At 40.5% G+C, this 17771-nt stretch overlaps 1 protein-coding gene across 1 annotated transcript in view; it reads left to right on the top strand.

The window, feature by feature from the left end:
- The window catches only part of MED12L (mediator complex subunit 12L), a 331114-nt gene that overhangs the window by 20064 nt on the left and 293279 nt on the right, over positions 1 to 17771 (top strand). The window contains exons 2-3 of the mRNA XM_057545673.1: positions 8825 to 8929; positions 14756 to 14947. Of these exons, the coding sequence (XP_057401656.1) occupies positions 8825 to 8929; positions 14756 to 14947 (297 nt within the window). The remainder of the gene's footprint in view (positions 1 to 8824; positions 8930 to 14755; positions 14948 to 17771) is intronic.

Raw genomic sequence — 17771 nt, forward strand, 5'->3', positions numbered from 1 at the left:
TTTAAAGTGCAGCATGTAGCTGGGTTTTGCTTCCTTATCCATTCTAGCAATCCCTGTCTTTTAATTGGAATCTTAACCCATTAACATATAATTAGCATTTAATGTAGTTATTGGTATGGTTCGATTTATTTACCATTTTACTTCTGGATTATTAAACTCTGTTAAAAATAATTTAAACTTACCTATTGACATTTTAGTTTATCTCTTTACATTTTATTTTTATTAGCGATTGCGCTAGCAGTTACAATATACATCTCTAACTTTTTGTGGTCTTCGTAGAGTTAGTATTATATCACTTCACGCAAAATGTCAACCTTGCTATTTTGTAAGGGTCCTCCTCTTAACTTAGTTTACTCCTATTTCAGACTCAGAGTTTGGCTCAAAGGCCACTTCTTCAGGGAATCTTTTCCGAGCTCTCAGATTAGGTTAAGCCCCTATCATGTGTGCTCTGAGCAGGTAGTACTTCTCTTTGGGGCATTTATCACACTTGCAGTTTGCTCACTATGGAATCCCCAGTACTTAGCACAGTGATGTATACTTCATTATTTGTTGATCAGATGAGGGGAAGCCCTGAGCTGGGGTTTGAAGAAGGCAAGAGATTTCATGCTGTACTCCAGGGGATGGGAATGACATCAGGCAAGGCTTAGAGGTTGAAAAGACAATGTATGTGGCAAGGAATATAATAGTCAAGTAGATTAAATGTAAGTTAAAAAAGAAAGCTCTAACTTTTTTATGCCAGTAGCCACCATTTATGGAGCACTTAATATGGGGCCAGCCAGGCACTGCGCTAAACTCTGTACATTTTATCTTATGTAACCTCAGCCCTGTGAGTTATTCTTGTCTTACTCCAGTTGAAGCAACTGAGGTGCAGAGAGGTCACTTACGTTGTTCCCTATGATAGGTAAGGCTCTATATTCAAACTCAGATCTCTGTGATTCTAATACTTAGAATGGAAGTGAGGCTGGGAAGTGGAGCTTGGTTGTTTGAGGGGTTTAATGCCCATCCTAGGTGATTGTGGTTTTTTAGAAAAAAATAATTAATTAATTAATTTTTATTTTTGGCTGCGTTGGGTCTTCGTTGCTGCACATGGACTTTCTCTCATTGCGGCGAGCGGGGGCTATTCTTCATTGCAGTGCACGGGCTTGTCATTGCAGTGGTGGAGCACGGGCTCTAGGCGCGCGGGCTTCAGTAGTTGTGGCTCGCGGGCTCTAGAGCACAGGCTCGCTAGTTGTGGCGCACGGGCTTAGTTGCTCCGCGGCACGTGGGATCTTCCCGGACCAGGGCTCGAACCCACGTCTCCTGCGTTGGCAGGCGGATTCTCAACCACTGTGCCACCAGGGAAGCCCGGTGATTGTGTTTTGAGTCGAGGCTGGAGTTAGGTGCAGAGAAGGCCCACAGGTGTTACTGAGGATCTGTAGAGTGTTGTGCTAGATGCTTCTGTTCTCTTTAGGTCCTTTGGGGCGGGGGTAGGGTGGGGTGGGTGGGAAGCTTCTGAAGCTTTTGAATAGGGGAGAGCAGAAAAGAAAACCTGTTTCAGGAAGGTTCATCAGGGGCCAGTGGGGAGGCTAGGTTGAGGCGAAGGTCTGGATGGAGGAGGGGTGGTGTGTGAGGAGCAGCAACCTGGGCCTGCTGTGACAGTGGCCGCAGTTTAGAGAGATGGCTGTATGTAGTTATTTTAGAGGAAGGACTAGACGTGAGACATGTTTTGAGAGAAGTATGGATAGAACTGGTTAATGATGAGGTCTGAGGCGAGAAAGATTTTTCCCTTATCTCTTGGGTCATTTGTGTCTGCTAACCCTAAGTGTTGCCTGAAGACTATTGATTCTGGGAATTCCCTGGCAGTCCAGTGGTTAGGGCTCTGAGCTGCCACTGCAGGGGCACAGGTTCGATCCCTGGTCAGGGAACTAAGATCCCGCATGCTGCATGGCGAGGCCAAAAAAAAAAAAAAAAAACACTATTGAATCTATCCATGATGGGTGTTATCATAGCCTCACTTCTCAAATGGGATCTGCAGACATCCTCAGGGGTCTCAGGGAATGCTCTTCTGGGAGAGAGGTGGACAAGCTAGGGAAAACAGTTATAAAGCTGTTTTTAAAAATTTTGTTTGGGGTAAGACCCTAGCTAACACAGCCTAACTAGTGCATAGAGAGACATTTTCTACTGCTGTGGCATTGTCATGCCTGGTGGGCATTTCTGTCCAATCTGTTGACAGTCATTGAGTTAGTTTGTTAGATGCAAGTAGGTGACCGAGGAAATTGGGCATCTCTGCATGTGTTCTTTGCGGTAGATGAGAAGTCTGGAGGAGGTTAAGTGCGTGTGCACCTTGTGTGTGTGTATTTATTATCTGCTTTTGAGATGGTCATTGAAAATTGTGCTAAACTGACTTTTTTCCCCTTTTGAGTGAGAAAGAGCTTAAGCAATTTCCAAACTAGCATCAAAATGTTCTCACTTTCCTGATGAAACATTTATTGAAATTAAAAGATTGCTTTGAAAGTGATCCAAAAAATAACATCATTCTCTGAAGTTCAAGGTAAATGCACGAGATTTATGGATGCATTTGGAGTTCATCCAAAATATCGAAGTTCTGACTTTTATATCGGTATAAAATACAGAAATGCAGAGTGAATGCCGGCCTTCCATATGAACATGGGCCAGTTTCTAGCCTTTTGTTTCTGTTTGTCTCTGGGTACCTGTCTCCCTAAAATTGCTTTAAGGCTTATCATTTTAGTTGAAGCCAACGACGAAGTGGCTGAGATTTCTTTTCTCTGTGTTGAGGTTACTTTTGGACCAATTCCGTTTTGAACCTGTTGAAATCATATGCTGCCTGGCCTGGTGCACCGCTGCCCTAGGCCACCAGGCCGGACTGAATGCGTGTTCTCAGCTAGCGTTGTCTCTTGGCTGAGTAGGTATTAGGGCTCACACGTGTGTACAGTGTTTTGCCCCCGCTGCTGTTAATGACAAACAAACACATTTAAAACTCTCTGAATTCATGGTTGGCACTTTATTTTTCTTTATTCCCCGCATTGTACAATGGGAAAATTTTCAATCTCCAACAAAGGAGTTCTTTTACTGGAAAGGGTTTGGTGCTAAGATCGTGATTAGTGGTTGGTTGTGTCCCCAAGTTTTGAGGGGTTTAGTTGCAAATAGGCAGAGTAGCAGCTGACGGTTCTATTTTTTATGAGAATTGTGGACTAGGTGTAGCAAAACAAGTTTCAGTTTCTGTAAGGACCATGGTAAGGACTTTGGTAGCTATCCTCTCTTATTTAGAAAAATCTTTGAAGAGGTTCAAGGTTAGTGCAAGAGGAAGCTATTTGTGTCCCCTGGCTAGGGGATTTTAGAGGCATGCTGTTTTAAAATCTGGACTCTCTCCCGTCCATATTTGCTTGATTAGATTTGGCAAAGGCCTTCAGAGCAAAGTGTCATAAAAGTTTTGTAGTCTGAGTTCGTATAACACGTTACATCTTGTTCTGAATCTCTTAGCGCTGCCTAATGCCGTTAAGTATCCATGTCCTATCTCATTTTCCCACATTGGGTTCATCACGCATCCTGGGGTCAGAGAGGATGTTTTTCCTTTCAAAGGGGTCTGTTTGTGCATTACTGGAGTTTGAGAAAGACTGTCTAAGCAACAATAGTAAACACTCTGGAATCTGAATCTTACTCTTAACTCAGTGTTTGGATTCTTGCTGTTGACTTTCACTCTTTAAAGAAACTTCAGGAGAAAAACCATCAGGGTGCATGTTTTGGTTGTGACGCTTTGGTTTCTACCTCCGTTTCACTTGGTTTCTCTAGGAAGCTGACCTAAAGTTCTGTGTGAGTAAAGTTTAACAGAAGTGCCTTCCAGCCTTCTGTTTTAGCTCTGTGTGCTTCCTGATTTAATTGAGCACTCCGCAGCCCCGGTGTTTTTATTCGTGGGTCTATGAGAAGTTAAAGGAGTGAAAGAGAAACTTTCTGACTTGTTTTCTTCCTTGATCCTTGTGTGTGTGTGTTGTGTGTGTGTGTGTGTGTGTGTGTGTGTGTGTGTGTAGCTTTGTGTGTGTGCCTTTGGAGTAGGGATAGGGGTGTGGCAGAGAATTCTGACCAGGCTTTTCTTCTTGGGACTTCCTGCTCCTGAGCTAAGGTGGAGCATCCAGTTTCTTGGTGGTGGTGAGTGCAGCCCTGATGCTGGGCATGGGAGCCCTGGTTTTCTAGAAAGCCACCAACTCCAAATCTTTATGTCAGGGGTTCTCAAAGTGTGGTCCCTGGATATGCATCACTCATCTGGGAAGTTGTTAGAAATTCAGATTCTTGGGCACCACCCCACCTATTGAATTGGAAACTCTGGGGGAGGGGCCCCAGTGGCAGCTGTGCTTTTAACAAACCCATCAGGGGATTCTGATGCATGCAAAAGTTTGAGAACCACTACTGAAGGCCAAGGTCTTTTTGATTTCTGAAGCAGATCTTTTGTATTTCTGAGTGCTTACTGAAGCTTCAGGTTATCACTTTCCTGAACCAGAAGTATGACACAGACAACAGCAGTTAATACTTACTGCTGGCCATTTTCATATAGCATCGTGGCTAGGAACATGGGATTCTTTGGAGTTCTTTACCACTATGTGACCTTGGGTAAGTTAATTAACCTCTCTGCTTTTTATTTCCTCAACTGGGCTATGGAGATAATAGTAGTAGAAACTCTTACTATCCCTGTTTCACAGTTGAGGAAACTGAGGCCCGGGAACAGTTCCAGAGCTTGCTTTGAGTCACTCTTCAGTGGAGTTGGAGGTTCAGATTCAGACAGTCTGATTGCAGAGCCTGGGCTCTCGTCCCCCTTGTGTGCATTTCCACCTAGTCATCCTTACCCTGGGGTCAGCAAGGCCTCCACCTGTAACCACAGCTGCGAGCTGTGGGGGCCTGTAGTGGCTGGAGCTGGCCGTCCCGTCGTCATGGTGTTGCAGCAGGAGCAGGGCCTGTGTGAAACTCCCTGTTTCTGAAACCTGGATTCCCCTTTTCAGCGGCAGGGCTTTAAAAGGTAAAAGCAGTCCTCTCAGTAAACTTTGGTTTTCGGCAGGAATGTGGTGACACTCTGGGAGCAGGTGTCGGCTATCACTACGATTGAGGTGCTACTGCCATTTAGTGGGCGGGGCCGGGTGTGCTAGATGTCCTCAGTGAAGAATTGTCCTGTGTCCCACTGGATTGTCATATGTGCCACCAAACCTTCAGAGTCGTTTTCTCTCTGTTCCAGGTGGGAATCTATTTACATATGATCTCAGAGTATTTTTTTGGCGTGATTTTAATCCACAGTCAGTATACACTGAGTCTCTGAGGAATGTAACTATTGTGTTTTAATATATTGGGAGAAGATTTTATTTTGTTGGTTTGAAAATTTTACTAAGAGTTTTCACCGTTACAGAAGATTCACATCACGCTGTTCCTGATAATTTGAAATAGCAATACAGCACACCTATATCAGTCTGCATTTTGCACTGACTGCATTTATGGTTATTCTAGGTATAGGAACAAACATTTACTAATTCTTGATGTCTCCTAGGGCCCCACTTCTCAAAGGTTAATGTGTCCCTGAATTACCTGGAGAATTTGTTAAGCTGATTGAAATGAGATTCTGCATTTTTAACAAGCCAGCGCTGATGGCCCATGGACCACACTTTTTGGGTAGTAGAGGTCTTGTGGTGTATGCCTGAGGGTTTTCTTTTCAAGTACCTATGTTGTTATAACTTACTTTCATTTTGAAAAAAAATTTTAGAGTGAGGGCATTACATTGATTTTTTAAAAAAAATGTTGGTAAGTTATTGTCTATGAATTTCATTTCAGACTTGGAAAAAGGGCATTTAAAAATATTTGCTTTTAGGATGGTACCTTGGGCTTGATGGGGTGACAGCCACTGCTCTGGGAGGTTAAGTGGTTCTAGTCATAAATCCAAACAGAATTAGGGACCTCAACGTCATGGGGTAGTGATTCAGAATATACTTATTAAGTTAATTGTTCGAAACAGGTTATCATTCACTTATTAACTCTTTCAGCAAATATTTATTGAATGCCTCTGTGTGCTCTGTGCCGCCACTGCTCTGTCTTCTTGGCATGCTTCTGTGAACAACAAAAAGACCCCTGTTCTCACAGACCTTATCTTCTGGTGGGGGAGACAGACAGGATACATCGTAAGTAAATTATGTGGGGTTTTAGGTGATCGGTGCTATGGATTATTGGAAGATTAGGAGTGCTAGGGTGAAGGGAATGGGGTGAGCAGTTCCAGTTTCAAATAGGGTCATCCGATTTCTCATCGAGAACATGACTTAAGGTGGTCAGGGAGTTGACCATGTGGAAACCCGGGAAGAGCAATCCAGGCAGAAGGGATAGACCATGCAAGGCCCTGAGGCTGGAGATCGTCCATCTGGACTCTTGAGGAGCTGCAGAGAGACCGGTGTGGCTGGAGGGTAGTGAGCAAGGGGAGTGTGGTCAGGGATGAGGTCGGAACGGTATAAGGGGCCAGATGACTCAGGGACATGTAGGACCTCCTAGGGCCTCTGCTCATATTCTGAGGTACGGAGTTATCGCAGGTTTTGAGGAGTGACGTGATCTCAGTCAACTTTTCCAAAGCTCCCTGTGGTTGCTGTGTTGAATGTGGCCTTCAGAGGGCAAAGGTAGAAGGAAGGGGACCAGTTAGGAGCTGTTGCAGTGTCCACGCACGAGATGATGGTGGCCTTGACCTTGGGGAGGCATCGGTGGTAGTGAGAAGTGGTCAGATTCTGGATGCATTTTCATGAAACTCAGAATACAAGTTTGGAACGTTCTCAGCACTCGAGGCTCCCAGCAGTACCTGTGTGGATCCTAGTTTGAGGAAAATCTGCTGCGGCTGACAGACTTGTTACCATGGTTCCATGTTCTTTTCCTTCTGGGGATTCTGTATGTGTATTTGTGCATGTGTATGTGTGTGTGTGTGCGTGTGTGTGTGTGTGTGTGTGTGTGTGTGTGTGTGTGTGGCATGTCTGTCCAGGCCAGTGGTTAGCGGTCAGTCACAACAAGCAGCTCGCTGAGCAGGGGTTAGTTTAGAATAGAAAGTGAAGCAGCAGTAAATGGAACTAACTGGTCCTGAAAGCCTCACACATTCCCTCTTGATTAAGCCAGGACGTATTTTTAGTAAAAACATAAGCTATTACTCAATTAGTGTTTCTTGTGTTACTCTGATGCTAAAGCAAAGATAAAAATTCCATTTTCTTGTCCCGTTCCCCTCGTGACACCATGTGTCCCCCTTCTTCCTTAGACTCTGAGACTACAGAAATTTCATTAGCATGCTTGCTTTATTTCAGTTGACTGACACTTTTTTGACTTAAAATATGCATTATGTAGTTTTGCCCTAGATTTCCAAATAATTTATTTGAAAATGCGGGACCAGTTTGAGATGTGTTCTGATATATACATGCAACTCATTTTCTGTGCGGATCACAATTCCAGCTACCTTCCATGCTGGGAGGAGACTTGATTACCATAGAGCTAAGCTTCCTGTAAGTGGGGTTTTTTGAAAGCCCACCAGAACTGTGTCTAGCCAAGGTATTAGCTAGAGCACACACAATTAAGTAAAGTTACATAGCATGACTCCAGGAGACCCCAGTTCTCAGCCAAGGTGACCTTTCAGGTGCTGTATGTCGTTAACGATTTTGGCCTAAGGCTTTCTGCCTAATCATAGCAGTGATTTGATCAGTTGATTTCTTTTTTTTTTTTTTTCATTTTACACTTACGGCAATTACTTGTGAAGAATAAGCGTATATTCTTATTCTTGTGCTGTGGCTTCCATTACCCCAGGTGTCACTGAGACCATTTCTTGGCCTGAAGTGAGGGGAGCAGAGGTAGCTTCATTTACGCAAACCTTTCCCCTTTATTCTTTCAAGTCTGTATTTTGGGAACTCTGATTTAGTTCTATAACTCAATGGTCTGGACAGGGGAAGGTCTTTTTTTTTTTTTTTTTTTTTTTTAAATGCCTTGGGCTATTTTTGATGTGTTGTGACCTTGGTAAGGAAAGTTTTCCTATATCTGTCCAGTAGGAGATCTTTTTTAAGGAGGGTACGCATTGTGGCTGTGTATTTTTAGACCACATTTTCCTGTGGCATTTGTACTCTGGTGCACAGTGTCATGGAAATTTCTCTTCCTAGGCTAGGATTGAGAAGATGGTCTTTCAGTGCTGGCTTTGTCCAGTTCCTGTACTAGCTGAGCAAGCCTCACTCTTCTCGTCTGCAAACAGGCATGAAGACACACGCCTACCATCTGCCTCAGAATTGGTAAAGGTGAAGTGAACCGAGATGTATGAACAGCTTGGCAAGCTCTAAACTTCCCCTCAGTGGCAGGGCTGTGATGGTGTGTGGTTATCACAAGCCTTGCACCCAGGAACCCTTCATTTCTGTGTTTAACTCGCTGTGGGGTCTTGGGTAAGTTGAGTGAGCCAGTTTTCTGGAACGTAGTGTAGAGACGTGCATAGGGGCTGGCAAGGTAAGGGCAGTCAAGCTGTGGGCTCTCTAGAAACACTTCGAGTCTGCACATTCTATGAGTTTATGTTTATGGGGGGAGGTTGCTTTTATTTTATTTTTTCTTTTTCCAATTTTATTAGTGAAGAATTTTCACCTACAGGCAATAGTTGTTAACATTTTGCCACATTTGCTTCGTCTCTCTCTACACATGTATATATTGATTTTTAAACCTCTGTTGCTTCTTTCCTTGGTGAGTGTTGAACAGTTCTCTTCTACAGAGTATAGCAAAGCTCGTCATTCCTCAGGCTACAGGATGCTGGCTTCAGTTGGAGCTTTGACATCCTTCGGACTAATCAGTACCTTTCCTCCCACAGGATGAACTTACCGCTGTGAATGTAAAGCAAGGCTTCAACAATCAGCCCGCCTTTACTGGAGATGAGCATGGCTCGGCTAGAAATATTGTAATTAACCCGTCAAAGGTAATGCTCATCGCTTCCCAAAACTTCTGAAAGAGCATACGTATGTGAGACCCATGGTAGCTAACGTTGATACATTTGTGTTACTGAAACCACAACCCATATTCAAAGTTCCCCCAAATATCCTTTATGCTGTCCTGCCCCAGGGTCCAATCAGGGATCATGCACTGCTTTTGGCTGGCGTGTCTCCTAACCCTATTTTAATCTAGTGCAGTACCACTCTCCAGACTCCCTCATTTTGTTGTTGTTGTGAGGTTGTTGTTTTTTTCCAGGTTAAATATTTTTGGTGCAAAGACTACATTGCATATCAGGAAACATGCAGTGTTAGTTTGCCTGATTATTGGTTATACTGTTTGATCACTTAAGGTGGTGTCTGCCATCTCTTTACATTGCAAAAGTAGTCATCTTTTCCTCGTAGTAATCTCCACAGGGTGATACTTTGAGACCGTATGAATATCCTATTCTCCAATTTTATGCTGTGATTTTAGCATCAATTGTTGATTCCTGCTGAATGATTTATTTTGCTGATGGTTGCAAAACGCTGGTTTTGTAGTTATTATTCCTCGTATGTTTATTAGTTGACATTCTTTTGTTAAGAGCACCCCATTTTTCAGTATCACTTTGAACCCCTGAACTCTTCTTAAAATCAGTTGTATGGCCTTCAGTTTTCTTTTTGATGCTCACACTGTCTCACATTTGGCCAGTGGGGGCACCTTTAACCTGGTTCTTGGGCCTTTTGGACAACCCCCTTACCCCCCAACCCAGTCCTTTGGGCACTTCCTCACTTTAGGTACAATAACATAGTCCAGGGCCATCTTGTTCTTTTCCTACCCCATCCCAGATCTGGGTGCCCAGCTTGCTCATGGCTACTTGAGTGTCACAACTTCTAGGCCCTTTCAGTGGACAGAGATGGCAAAAATATTTAGGTTTCTTTTCTTCTTTTTCTTCCCTCCCTCCCTCCCTCCCTTCCTTCCTTCCATCCATCCATCTGTTCTAAGTCAGTACCATAGGGTCTTTCCCATGCTTTTCCCTTTTCCATCATTGTATCTCCTTTCTCTTAAGGTGAGAACCCTGGATCCCAGCAATATTAACATGTTTATTCATTTACTCTATCTTACAATATACATAAAAAGTTCCAGAATAAACTATACCAGTGTCATTCCAACAACAAAATTGCTATGTAAATTTTACAATTGCTCTACCATGCTTTTTGTCTTTAGACTAACTTTCATTAAGAGTATGTAGTCAGAGGGACTTCCCTGGTGGTGCAGTGGTTAAGAATCTTCCTGCTAATGCAGGGGACACGGGTTCGATCCCTGGTCTGGGAAGATCCCACATGCCGCGGAGCAACTAAGCCCGAGCGCCACAGCTACTGAGCTTGCTCTCTAGAGCCCGTGAGCCACAACTACTGAAGCCCGTGTGCCTAAAACCCGTGCTCCACAACAAGAGAAGCCACTGCAGTGAGAAGCCCGTGCACTGCAATGAAGAGTAGCCCCTGCTTGCTGCAACTAGAGAAAGTCTGTGCATAGCAACAAAGACCTAATGCAGCCAAAAATTTGAAAATAAATAAATAAATAAATTTATTTCTTAAAAAAGTATGTAGGCAGAGTGTTATATTAAAAATTTCTTGAATTAAGTCTTTTTTCGTTGTGGTTATGTTAACAATTAGATATATAGATGGAATTATCTGTTTCTGTTTGTATTCTTTTAAGGTTTGTTTTTCATCCTTTTTGAGTTATTTCTATTTTCGAATATTAAAATACTTTTACTCTTTAAATTAAAAAATCATGCCTATAGATTAAAATAAATCAAGCATACAGGTGAATTCCTATTCTTGTTTTCTCTTAACCAGAGATAACCATTGTTAAAAGTTTGTGTATCATTTCAAATCTCTTTTTATATGCACACATGCATACACAAACATATGTAATTTGCTAAACTAGCAACTGAAGTATTATTTAAGTGATGTGAAAAAGAATAGAATTATTTTCTACAGATTGTCCTATTGACAGTGTTTTTAGTCTTTTTCCAGTCTTGCCTGATACTTTTTAAACATCACAACTACAATTATGTATGTGTTGTAATTTGTGTTCTACTTTTTTTTTTATTGTGGTAAAATTTACGTAACATAAAATTTACCATTAACGTATTTAAGTGTATAGTTTTTTGGCATTAAGTACATTCACAGTGTTGTGCAAATATAACTACCATCTGTCTCTAAACTTTCATCTTCCTTAACTTATATACTTAAAGAAGAAGTAATATCATTTTGTGTGTACTTTTCCTTGAGGCTGAAGTATTCATATTCATAGTAATTAATGGATAGATAACATTTCATCATTTATGTGCTGTAATAACTGAAACTGCTGGTGTACAGCAATTAGCCTATTATCTGTTTCTTATGGTTATTTATAAAGAAGCTATAGTCATATTTGAACATATAGCTTTTGTTCTTTAGGATAAATTCCCAGCAGCATATTACTTGGTTAGAAGGTGCATTAGTCTACTGGGGCTGCCATAACAAAATACCACAAACTGAGGGGCTTAAACAACAGAAATTTGATTTGCTGAGAAAGTTTATTTTCTCACAGTTTTGGAGGCTGGAAGTCCAAGATCAAGGTGTCAGCAGGTCTGGTTTCTCCTGAGGCCTCTCTTCTCGTCTTGTATACTGCTGCCCTCTCACTGTGTCCTCACATGGGCTTTTCTCTGTGTGCGGGTATCTCTGGTGTTCTCCTTCTTATAGTGACACTAGTCATATTGGATTAGGCCTCACCCTTATGACCTCATTTAACTATTTTTCTCTCTTTCTTTTTTTTTTTTTTACAGTAGGTCCTTGTTGGTTATCTATTTTAAATATAGCAGTGTGTACATGTCAATCCCAAATTCCCAATCTATCCCTCCCCCCAGGTAACCATAAGTTCATTCTCTAAGTCTGTGAGTCTGTTTCTGTTTTGTAAATAAGTTCATTTGTATCTTTTTTTTTTCTTAGACTCCACATATAAGCGATATCATATGATATTTGTCTTTCTCTGTCTGACTTACTTCACTTAGTATGGTAATCTCCAGGTCCATCCATGTTGCTGCAAATGGCATTATTCCATTCTTTCTAATGGCTGAGTAATATTCCATTGTATCTATGTACCACATCTTCTTTATCCATTTATTGGTCCATGAGCATTTAACCTTAATTACCTCCTTAAAGGCTCTATCTCCAAATACAGTCACATTGAGGCTTAGAGCTTCAATTTCTGAATTTTGGATATACACAATTCTGTCCATAACAGAAAGTATGAACGCCTTGTGTATAGGAACTGCCAAATTGTTCTCAGTGGTATGAAGTTTTATGTCAATTTAAATAATTGAATAAATGGAAATAGCACCCGTTACCACTTCTGCTGCTCTCATCCTTCCTGTGAGATTTCCTCAAGGATTCAAACCTTCTGAGGGGAATTTGATCTAATGAATATGAAATACATGACCTATAGTGTAGCCCCTAAACTTTTTCATTTTCTTACCAAATGAATTATTTTCAAAATAGCTGTGGATGGATGGAAACAAGTTTTAAATTAAACCTTATCTCTCATACCTCATCTGAGGGAGTGCAAATTGGTATAAACATTATGGAGGGTAATTTGACAATGCTGATTAAAATTACAGAATCATACAATCTGAATTCTGAAAATTTATCTGAAAGCTATAGCTGTACATGTATGAAATAACAAATAGGAAAGGCTATTCATTGTAATGTGATTTGTAATCGCAGAAGTTTGAAACAAATGTCCATTAACGGGGACTTGATTAAATAAAATGTGGTACATCCACACAGTACATTATTATGTGTCTGTAAAAATAAATGAGGAAGCTCTCCATAGGCAAATATGGAAGGAAGGCGCTCAGACATTTACTCAATGTCCATAACGAGGTATAGATATGAGAGAAAAATAATATATTCGTGTTCATGTGTATTCACATGAAAAAACACTGGAAAGACACATAAGAAACTAATGAAGGGAGTTCTTTGGAGTTAGGCATTGGGACTTGGGAATAAGGCTCTTTTTCTCGATTTTGGAATAATGTGAATATATTGCTGATAGAATAAAATTAAGTGTATGATCATGTTTTGATTTTTTTTTTTTGAGTCCTAATGTGCACTTTCTCTGCTCTTGCTTTTTTGGGAATTTTGACTGTGTTTACATTTATGCAGTTGTTCATAAGGTTTGTTAGGAAGTAAAACGTATATACAGTCACTATGTTCCATTGCTATTATTAAATACACAGAAAAGAGTATAATTGCAAAAGAGATTGCCCAGACTTCTTTTTTTTTAATACAATTTTTGGAAATCTCTTGATTTGCAAAATCAGTGATTGGCTTGATTTAATTGAATAGTCTTTTCAGATCACCGTGGCTATTCTTCTTTGACAGTACTTAGACTAGTTTAAAATTTTTTTATGTCTTTGTTTATTATGATTAAAATGCTCATACATGATTGCAAATAAGAGATCTTTAAAATATGAAACAATCTACATAGGTAGGTATTTCGTGCCACTGGTGCAAAGGCCAAATATTGATTGAGAAATTTAAAATTAAACGATTTGTTATTCTTGGCTGCTTGTTTTCAAATAGCTGTTGTTTAAAAAAAATAAGGTTCAGACTTTTTTTCTAATTACTATAATTTTTGTTGCCATATTACCTCAACACAGCAAAACAGACTTTTTCACTGTACATCAATCACAAGGATCAAGGCATGCCAATTCACATTAAAAAAAATGTTTACCAGCTTTTCACCCTGGGAGATAAAGTTGGCTAATTGCTTCCAACTGTGTTCCACCCTATAGACTAATTGTTTATTGAGTCATGAGCATTAACTAAGGTAGTGATTCTTATTTTGCTGCAGCAGGGTAGGTATTTTATTTTAATCATGGTTGCCACTGTCTGCTAACCTTATTGAAGGTATTTGTTAGAAATTTGTTGTCCACATCCTGTTATTAGAGAATTTCCAGGGGACAAAATGTGATGCTGTGATAGAATTCTTGGAAATTCCAAGAGGTTTTCTGTGGATTCATTTAGTTTTTAGATATTACTCAGTCCCCTTCCTTCTTGTCCCTTTGTCTTTCCTTTGTCCTCTTTTAATTTGGTTAATATGAAAATGCTAGTCATTCACAGGAAGCTCCCTTTGCTACTTTGTTCCATTCAGAGCAAGCCACACTAGCTTTCTCTTTCTAAACACTTGTACTCATGAAATTGGCAGCCCAATCAAAAATGTTGAATATTTAATTTAATTGAACCTTTTGTAATTTGCCATTTAAATAAATTAGATTTCTCTAGACTTCTTTTTTTTTTTTAAAGCTCTGAGTGTAAATACAGAGTTTCCTTTCCAAATTTATGTGCTATTAAAATGAAACAAGAAAAAGAATGATTACTGTGTGATTACCAGGTTCTGATCTTGTATGCAACACCTCTCAGGAAAAAGATTCTCTCCAAATGGGTGTGTACTGTGAAAAAGGAGAGGTACATCTAAAGATGAAAGCAGAACCCATTCTCTTGAAAATTATTCAGGATATAATTAATTTTATCTTATAGGGATTTTCAAAGACTCTTCTTGTTCCCTTGAACTACTTGTTAGTAGTGAAACAAAGGTGCTGTGGGAGTTTCTGCATTATGTTAGTGTAAGGAAATCACAACTCTTAGCTTCAAGGGCTTAAATTCCCATTTTATTTTCCAATGGGCTCTTTGAAGATTTTCTGTTAAAACAATAAAAATAAAATACTAATATGTACATTACTAACATTCTTGCTTATTGTCTTTAAACTCTGTTTTCTCTTCCACAGATTGGAGCTTATTTTAGCAGCATATTAGCTGAGAAACTAAAGCTTAACACTTTCCAGGACACCGGAAAGAAGAAACCACAAGTTAATGCTAAAGATAATTATTGGCTGGTTACTGCTCGATCCCAGAGTGCGATTCATAGTTGGTTCTCTGACTTAGCAGGAAATAAACCACTTGCTATTTTGGCAAAAAAGGTATTAAGTATTTCTTGCATTGTTTTCATTGAGGCCTTATAGAAGTGAAAATATTTGAGATAATGTGCAAGTATATATTTCTTTTCCCCAGTTCTCTCCAAAACTCAAAGTCTCAATGGCAGGTATCCTGCACCAGGTGTGTGCTGCACATAGGCTGTTTCCCCTTCATTTTGATGGCATGTGGTGCCTAGGACATCTAGAGACCTAAACATTCTACACAGGAAGCTGTTTTTGTGGATATTAGGTAGACAGGGTTTTAAAATCAAAAACAGGCAGTGAGACTTCATTTATTTCTGTTACATTTTCAGTTTTTTAGGTCAGGATGTCCAAATGGGTTAAATAGAAATCCTTGCTTTAATGTTATTTCCTTGTCTTGAAAAGTACCCATCCAAATTCTTAAACTAACTCTTCTTCCGAACAAGTGAGATAAAAGATAGTGATTCCGTGTGTGCTTGAAAACTGTCTTTGAAAAAGTTTCAGTACAAAATGGGCAGGTTTATTCATAGCTCCCTGCTTTTTTGAGGAGAGGGAGGGAAGGGAGGCTTCTTTTAAAAATCTTTGCCTTTGATCATTTTCCTCACGTGGGAAATACTACACAGACTCAACAATCTTATAGTCCCAATAATATAAAATGTCTTTTGAAATTTAGATGAGAGCCAGAAACCTCCCTCTTAGTCTTGATCTCTGACTTCTTACACACCTTTCAAATAATCCCCAGGTCTTTCTCATCTCCCCTGAAACCCTTTAGTTTTAGGGGAGCCCATCTTCTATTCTTAAGTTTTCACGAATGGCTTGGTGCAGGCCCAGGTTAGAGGAGAGCTCCTTTGTGTATTTACGTTTTTGTTTTCTAAAGCACCTCTTTGAAAATAGTGCCTGTAGCTCCCATTGGCTTTATTTTGCCCTAGTGTCAGAGCCTTGCGTTGCCTTTCATAGATGTTAGTGCTTAAAGGCAACCGAAATCCTTGCAAAGCACAACCATCGGCATAACCCTCTCTTGCTACTCAGGTAGTGCCTCTGTCTCAACACAGGCTGGACCGCATAGCATTTCTTTTCCATTATTGACCGTTTCCCACGTGTTCCCACTGTGGCCTGTGAATTGTATCTGAAGGCTGCAGAAGTCAAAGGCCATCCTTCAATATTTGATGGCTTTCTACTAAAAGTTCATACCCTCCATGTTGGTTAGTACCTTCAACTCCTATTAGCCAGCCTGACATCTTTCCTTTTAGGTTTACCTTTTTTGTAAGCTTTTAGAATGCAGTTTTTTTTGGGAGGGGATATTTCCTGAAAGGGAATACTTGTGAGGAATTGATGCCCTTGCTTTAGGGGTGTAATGGTCTCTCATCTTTTAAGAGGGAGATAATTATGGTGCAGTGTATTAGCCGTTGTTCTTCTCTCTTTATTAGGAGCTGCCTCTGGCCAAGTCAGGTGTCCCTCAGGTAAGCCCTGACGTTAATTCTTTGCAAAGTTAAAGATGTTTTCTTTGTCAAACCATTGAATATACTTTGAAGTATTCATTTCTTGGGCATTTCAAGAGTCATTCCTTCCCATCCCTTCCTCAGCATTTCATCTTCTTGAGATGGCGAAAACTCTTTAGAGTTGGGTAAAAGATTGCATTCTCTGCGTGTTCTTCTTCTTAGAAAGTTTAAATACCTCTTAATTTCTGGTATTTATCTGCGAGATGGCTTGATGTAGAAGACCTTCCTTTTCCTGCTGAGATCCTGAGTCATCTTCCAGCTTTGATCTAGAGTTCAGGATAGTTTCCTGTATGGGATGGATCAGGTTTCTGGACCTGGTTTTCTGTTACTATAAAGCTCCGCAGCACTCCCAAGTGTTTAGCCACAGAGAGGTCAACAGTGGCCTGTAAAAGGCCTTTTAATTCAATCACGGTCATAGTTAGATTTGGAAAAGGAGACTTCTTGCTCCTGGGGATATCCTTTTAGCTCTTGAACAGTTCACTAAGAATGATGTGTTCACTTCTGGTGACTTTGATTACTGTGGTCTCTGGAATTTCCATTTGCGTCTACCACTGCTTAGCAAACAGAGGACGCTGACAGTAAGGAGAATACAGGGAGAGAAGCGTTACAAGGGCAGCCCTTTGGTGGATGGAAAACCACGCTAGGTGTCTTAGTTTTCTTCTGGTACTTAGATGCAGTTCCAGCTTGGTTTAGAACCCAAAGAGCTGCCCAGTGATTGCCTAGGTTCAGCTACAAGTTGAAGTCAGATGGTTTCTTGGCTGAAAATGGAATCCATCCCTGTAGGAAGTCATACTTCAGTCAGTGTAAACATATTTTCCTTCCTGAGTTGGCCCAAACTGTAAATGTGACAAAACCATCAAAATGTGTCTTCTTCCTTAATTAAATAACTTTCTTCACATATGTTCTTCTGAATTCTAAAGCCCTTGATTTGAGCCAACCATTTTTCTTAGGGTCCTGCCAGCAGGGGCAGTGAGCTAGAGGTTTGCCTTACGCCGTTCATGTAAGACTCAGCTTTGTTTGCTGTTTCATGTAAACATTTCACACGCTCAAAATGCTCCCCCCAACCCCAGCCGTGCCTTCTTGTCAAATGCTGTTCGAAAAGAAATCCTTGAGGCTTCTATAAAGATGCTATTAGTAATGTTTCTTTGGAGATGCTAGCTTTACTTTTTGCATTTGCCTGGTTTTTAGGCCTTGATCTTATATATAGTCTTCTGGTACGTCTGACTGAGAGGGAACCTGACCGTGACAGCTAAAATTTACCTCCCTGATACCATACTGTATGTTCTAGTGAAAAACAGCAGCTCCGGTCTTGAACTGACTATATAAGACTGTGCTTTTCTTGTCCCTGG

This window comes from Balaenoptera acutorostrata, chromosome 4 (assembly GCF_949987535.1).
Source record: "Balaenoptera acutorostrata chromosome 4, mBalAcu1.1, whole genome shotgun sequence".
NCBI classification, from domain to species: domain Eukaryota; kingdom Metazoa; phylum Chordata; class Mammalia; order Artiodactyla; family Balaenopteridae; genus Balaenoptera; species Balaenoptera acutorostrata.